This window comes from Cebus imitator, unplaced genomic scaffold, assembly GCF_001604975.1.
Source record: "Cebus imitator isolate Cc_AM_T3 unplaced genomic scaffold, Cebus_imitator-1.0 Scaffold0, whole genome shotgun sequence".
In the NCBI taxonomy this organism is placed as follows: Eukaryota; Metazoa; Chordata; class Mammalia; order Primates; family Cebidae; genus Cebus; species Cebus imitator.
This window is the reverse complement of record NW_016107315.1, coordinates 5,043,857-5,050,311: the sequence shown is the minus strand read 5'-3', so window position 1 is coordinate 5,050,311 and position 6,455 is coordinate 5,043,857. Positions and strand designations below refer to the sequence as shown.

General features: G+C 43.8%; 1 protein-coding gene across 4 annotated transcripts in view; it reads right to left on the bottom strand.

Annotated features, from left to right (window-relative positions):
- Positions 1-6,455, bottom strand: part of QRICH1 (glutamine rich 1) — a 59,211-nt gene that overhangs the window by 47,481 nt on the left and 5,275 nt on the right. For 3 of the 4 annotated variants that reach the window (XM_017508097.2, XM_037744528.1, XM_017508172.2), the window contains one exon: positions 373-702. In XM_017508097.2, coding sequence (XP_017363586.1) covers positions 373-681 — 309 coding nt within the window. In that variant the 5' untranslated portion in view covers positions 682-702. Of the gene's footprint in view, positions 1-372; positions 703-2,560; positions 2,685-6,455 lie in introns of those variants that run through there. The other variant, XM_017508242.1, reaches the window with a different exon arrangement.

Below are 6,455 nucleotides of genomic sequence, written 5' to 3'. Positions count from 1 at the left end.
AAAAAAAAAAAAAAATTCTGCTGCCTATGTCATCAGCTAGCATTTCAAGAATAGTACCTTTAAAAAGTTACTATAAGCAACTCTAGTCGAAATATAAATTTATTTCCTAAGCCAAAAGGCAAGTAAGCTGGATAGTCAGTTGTCAGAAAGTAGAAGTTTCAAAAAGTTACTTGCTGTAAACCATAAAAATCCATTTGTTATGCTTTTCATTAAAAAAAAAAAAAAAAAAAAGAAAATCTTAGTGTTAAATAAAAAGTTTCAAAGAGTCCCCCTTAGAGAAAATAACCTGCGACATCCACATAGATGTGATGATCCCGCTAAATAAAACACTGAGAGCAAATAAAGTACATTAAACAGGCATTTCCCATATACCTGAACCTGTTGTGGCTGCTGAACCTGGATCTGCTGTTCTTGCTGGGTTTGTGGCTGAACACTGGTGGTGACTGGACAGGCAAGTTCAAGCAAAGACCCAGCCACTTCGGTGCTGTCTGTGTATATGCAGTTCGCACCCTGTTGGTACACCATGGTAGTGGTGGCTGTCTGCTGGAACTCCTGCAGGGCTTCTGGCCCCTTAGAAGCCAGTGAGTCCAGAAATTCCTTCATCCTGTGTTGCGGGACAGACCGTGCCTTTACTCGGATATACTCTTCAAAGGAGATGGTGTTCTCCAGGGAATTATTCATATTGCAGAGTCCTTAGGGTTCCTAGAAATAAACAGAAGTCAAAATTACATTATTGCTTTTAACAGGAAATGGCCAGAAGCAATCACCCTTGCACAAGAGACGAATATATTCAGGGCAGCTGTATACATATAGAATCAAAAAATAAAGTTTTATTATACCACCTTATTTTTTCAGTTAATGGATGTTTGAAAACTACCATTAACATTTCTTAAATCAAACTATCACAATGAAAACAGAACAAACACAGGCTTCACAGTACTGGATGAAACAGGCTGAAAACACACTTCCCACCCAGTAGTAGCCCAATTCCATCTTTTCCACAGAGCCAACACTGGACAGTAAATGCCACATGCAAAACTGCTCTGTGACCATCACAGAGAGGACACCAAGCAAGGAGGAAGAAGCTAGGAGCAGGGATTCCTATTGATATGTTTTATTTCCAAGTATTTCCTACAGCAAAGATAAGTATGCCACCTAGTTGTGGCAAGACACAAGAGGCAGAGGATATGTTCTTCAACTCCCATGAAAAAAATACAAAAATCCTATTTGCCATATAATGCTCAAATTCTTTTGCAGCACAGCTTACTGGTTAAGAGCATAGACTCCGAAGCCAGACCACCTGGGTTCAAATCCCAGCTTTATGTCTCCTTAATTACGTAACTCTAGAAAAGTCAACTAACCTTAGTTTTCTTGTCAGTAAAATGGGGATACAATAGCACTTACCTCACAGGTGACATGAGGATTAAATAGAGTACTTGGAAAATCATCTGACACATAGATAGCATTACATAAATGTAATTAATATTAAAATAACTTGAGGGAAAAAAGGTAAATAGTGCTTTAAATAACCAGGTCACTACCAAAATTAAGAAATAAATTCTACAAGTTTTTATCAGGTATTTATTTGCTTTAAAAATCAAGCTGCAGACGTAGACAGTTAACACTCATTACTTGAGGGACAAGTGTGCAATCTATGGACTGCTGACCCCTGTTGCTGCTACCTTTATACCATCCTCCCTTGATCAACCCAACCTCCAGAACAAAAGTAGCAGGATGAAAGAGTAACAAAAACTAGTTAAAATTTTTGCCAAAAAGAACTCTCAGACAATTCTGAATGTCTGCATTTGTTCCCTTGAGCAATCAGGCAAGATATACTAAACTGCCCAGATGCTCTACCTTATGTTACAGATATAAAATGTGTGGGTAACCATCTCCTTTCTTCTACCTAGGATCTAAATTCTTGGCAGACAAGACTATGTCCTGGTTCTCTCCGAATAGCTCACCCATGGTAATTGCTTTATAGACACCTGTTGCATTTGAAATTCAATGTAGAACAGGAAGAATTATAACTTTTTATCAAGACAGAGTCTCATTTTGTCACCTAGCCTGGAGTACAATTGCATGGTCTCCGCTCACTGCAACCTCCACCTCCTGTGTATAAGCGATTCCTAGGCCTCAACCTCCCAAGTAGCTGGGACTACAGGAGCATGCCACCATACCCAGCTAATTTTTGTATTTTCAGTAGAGACAGGGTTTCACCTATGTTGGCCAGGCTAGTCTCGAACTCCTGACCTCGTGATCCACCTGCCTCAGCCTCCCAAAGTGCTGGGATTATACACGTGAGCCACCACCCTGGCCTATTCTTTTTTTGAGATGGAGTCTCACTGTAGCCCAGGCTGGAGTGCAGTGGCGCAATCTTGGCTCACTGCAGCCTCCACCTCCCAGGTTCAAGCAATTCTCCTGCCTCAGTCTCCCAAGTAGCTGGGACTACAAACACCCACCACCATGCCCAGCTAATTTATGTATTTTTAGTAGAGACAGAGTTTCACCATGTTGGCCAGGCTGGTCTCGAACTCCTGACTTCAGGTGATCTGCTCACCTTGGCCTCCCAAAGTGCTGGGATAATAGGCGTGAGCCACTGGATTGTTTCTGTAATGTCCATAGCTCCACGGGCTCAAGCAGTCCTTCTACCTCAGCCTGGGCAACAAGGTGAAACCCCATCTCTGCAAAAAAATACAAAAATTAACTGGGTGTGGTGGTATGCACCTGTAGTCCCAGCTACTAGGGAGGCCGAGGTGGAAGGATTGCTTGAGCCCAGACATCGAGGCTGCAGTGAACCAACATCACTCCAATGAACTCCAGCCTAGGCAACAGAGTACGACTCTGTCTCAACAACATTAAGCTATAAGCTGGTCACAGTGGTGCACACATGTAATCTCAGGTACTCAGGAGGCTGAAGTGGGAGGACTATTTGAGCCCAGGTCTTTGGGCTGGGAAACCTAAAAAGACCTTCACCTATAAAAAATTAAAAAATAAAAATTAAGTTATCAATGATGTCCATGGCTCTCATAAGGAGAGCATCAGGCCAAGCACACTTTGCCTATTTTTATTTTTTGGAGACAGCTCCTCACTCTGTCGCCCAGGCTGGAATGCAGTGGCATAGTCATGGCTCACTGCAATCTCCGCCTCCCAAATTCAAGCAATTTTCCTGCCTCAGCCTCCAGAATAGCTGGGATTACAGGCACCTGCCACCATACCCAGCTAATTTTTGTATTTTCGGTAGAAATGGAGTTTTGCTATGTTGGCCAGGCTGGTCTCAAACTCCTTGCCTCAGTGATCTGCCCAGCCTCCTGAGGTGCTAGGATTATAGGCGTGAGCCACTCCACCTGGCCAGATGCCCTCAATTTTTGAAAAACATTTAGCTAAGTGAATCTAGCTTCTATTTAATCAATATTTTAGTTTTAGAATACATTTCATACCAAAGTCCAGAACATGATTTTTTTGTCAATCAAAGTTCCAAAGATACAATAAAAACCCATTCTGGGCTGGGCGTGGTGGCTCACGCCTGTAATCCCACCACTTTGGGAGGCTGAGGCAGGCAGATCATGAGATCAAGACCATCCTGGCCAACATGGTGAAACCCCGTCTCTACTAAAATACAAAAATTAGCTGGATGTTGTGGCGTGCACCTGTGGTNCATGGTGGCTCATGCCTATAATCCCAGCACTTTGGGAGGCCGAGGCGGGTGGATCACGAGGTCAAGAGATCGAGACCATCCTGGTCAACATGGTGAAACCCCGTCTCTACTAAAAATACAAAAATGAGCTGGGCATGGTGGCGCGTGACTGTAGTCCCAGCTACTCGGGAGGCTGAGGCAGGAGAACTGCTTGAACCCAGGAGGCGGAGGATGCAGTGAGCCGAGATGGTGCCACTGCACTCCAGCCTGGGTAACAAGAGCAAAACTCCATCTCAAAAAAAAAAAAGAGAAATGAAGAAACTTCTAAAAGAGACAAAAAATTCTAAACTAGCTCCAAGTAAAAGAATTAGTGAGAAGCAGTAAAGAAATTAAAGTACTTCTGAAAAACATGGAGCCATAAGGATATTTGACTGTTCTGGGACTCTGATAAGATTGGTAATGATGCTTTGAAGATCTTGTTGCAAAAAAATTAAAAGAAAAAAAAGATTAATAATGAAAAAAGAAAATACCCTAATGCTCTTGGGGTGTATGAGGTCTGTAAACAAGCATTTACTTCTCAATGCTTTAAACACAGCTGCTTTGTAAAACAATAAAGGAAAACCAGCACTCCCTTAAACAGACCCTGGACATTTTTGCTGGTATAAATTCAAATTGATCATTGGTATCCCCTCTGTATTTCCTTCTACTGGAGCTTAGCATAGTGCCTGACACGCAGCAATTCCTAAATACATGAGTTATTATTTTTATTATTTTATTACTAGAACATAAGATGGTACCATGGACAAAGGTTACTCCAAAACAACGGTATAGTACATTTCTATAGGTCTGTTTACAAAGTTCTTTCTTTTTTCCACTTAGATACCAAGAGAAGATCTCAGTGCAATCACCCTTTCTTGGGTTTCTTATGCCTGATACCTCTTTTGGGCTCCCAGTATGGCTCTGCAGAGTGAGTCTTGAATCCGTGATGGACTAAGAGAAGAAAGTATGAGCTGCCTCAGAACTTTACCTCTTCCTTGGGCTTTGAGTTCCCTCAAGGTTCACATCTACTGCAACAATGGCTCTTCATAGCTTAGACCAGTTTCAATACATTTATATGGGGCTGGGCACAGTGGCTTACACCTGTAATCCAAGCACTATGGGAGGCCAAGGCAGGTGGATCACAAGGTCAGGAGTTCAAGACCAGCCTGACCAACATGGTGAAACTCATCTCTACTAAAAATATAAAAATTAGCCGGGCATGGCCAATCCCGCCTGTAGTCCCAGCTACACAGGAAGCTGAGGCAGAACTGCTTGAACCCAGGAGGCGAGACTTCAGTGAACTGAGATCACGCCACCGCATTCCAGCCTGGGCGACAGAGGCAGACTCCGGCCCAAAATAAATAAATAAAATAAAATAAAATAGGCCGGGCGCAGTGGCTCACACCTGTAACCCTAGCACTTTGGGAGGCCAAGGCGGGCGGATCTCTTGAGTCAGGAATTTGCAACCAGCCTGGCCAATATGGTGAAACCGTCTCTACTAAAAATAAAAAAAATTAGCCCAGCGTGGTGGCACCTGCCTGTAGTCCCAACTACTCCAGAGGCTGAGGCAGAATAATCACTTGAACCCAGGAGGCGGAGGTTGCAGTGAGCCAAGATGAAACTACTGTACTCCAGCCTAGGCGACAAAGTGTGACTTGAACCCTTCCTAGTTTGAAGCAATTCTCCTGCCCCAGCCTACCAAGTATTTGGAACTACAGGCACGTGCCACCATGCCCAGCTAATTTTTTTTATTTTTAGATGGCCAGGCTGTTCTCAAACTCCTGACCTCAGGTGATCCAGACCCCCTCAGCCTCCCAAAGTGCTGGGATTACAAGCGTGAGCCACTGTACCCAGCCGTTTGTCTGGGGGTTTTTTTTGTTTCTTTTTTGTTTTTTTTTTATGAAACAGGATCTTGTTCCATTACCAAGGCTAGAATGCAGCTCCATGCAGCATCAAACTCCTGGGCTCAATCCCCCAGCATAGCCTCCTGAGTAGCTGGGACTAGGCCCATGCCATCACATCTGGCTATTTTCATTTTTTTTGTAGAAACAGGGTCTTGTCATTTTGCTCAGGCTGGTCTCATACTCCTGGGCTCAAGCAATCCTCCCATCTTGGCCTCCCCAACTGCTAGGATTACAGGCATGACCACTGTGTTCCACCCATGTTTCTATTCTTAAGGATACTAGCCCACTGCAGGGTTTGTGATGGAAAATATCCCGTTAGGCCAATTATCTGCCCCATACCTTTACAGAGAAGTCCCTGGTATAGGGGCATTTTCATCATGCTCCATTTTCATTTATTTTTTTCTTTTTGAAATGAAGTCTCGCCTAGTCTCGCAGACTGGAGTCCAATGGCACAGTGTTGACTAACTGCAACCTCTGCCTCCCAGGTTCAAGTGATTCTCCTGCCTCAGCCTCCCAAGTCACTAGAATTACAGGCACCCACCACCATGCCCAGCTAATTTTTGTATTTTTAGTAGAGACAGGGTTTCACCATGTTGGCCAGGCTGGTCTGAAACTTCTGACCTCAGATGATCCGCCAGCGTTGGCCTTCCAAACTGCTGGGATTACAGACGTGAGCCACTGAGTCTGCCCATAGTTCTATTTTCAATCACGAAATTAAAATTCTTATATCTTCCAAATATTGACGGATTGTGAATTGGCACAACCACTTGCATTATCTAGTGAGACTGAAAATACCTATTCCTAGCCGGGCGCGGTGGCTCACGCCTGTAATCCCAGCACTTTGGGAGGCCGAGGCGGGTGGATCACGAGGTCAA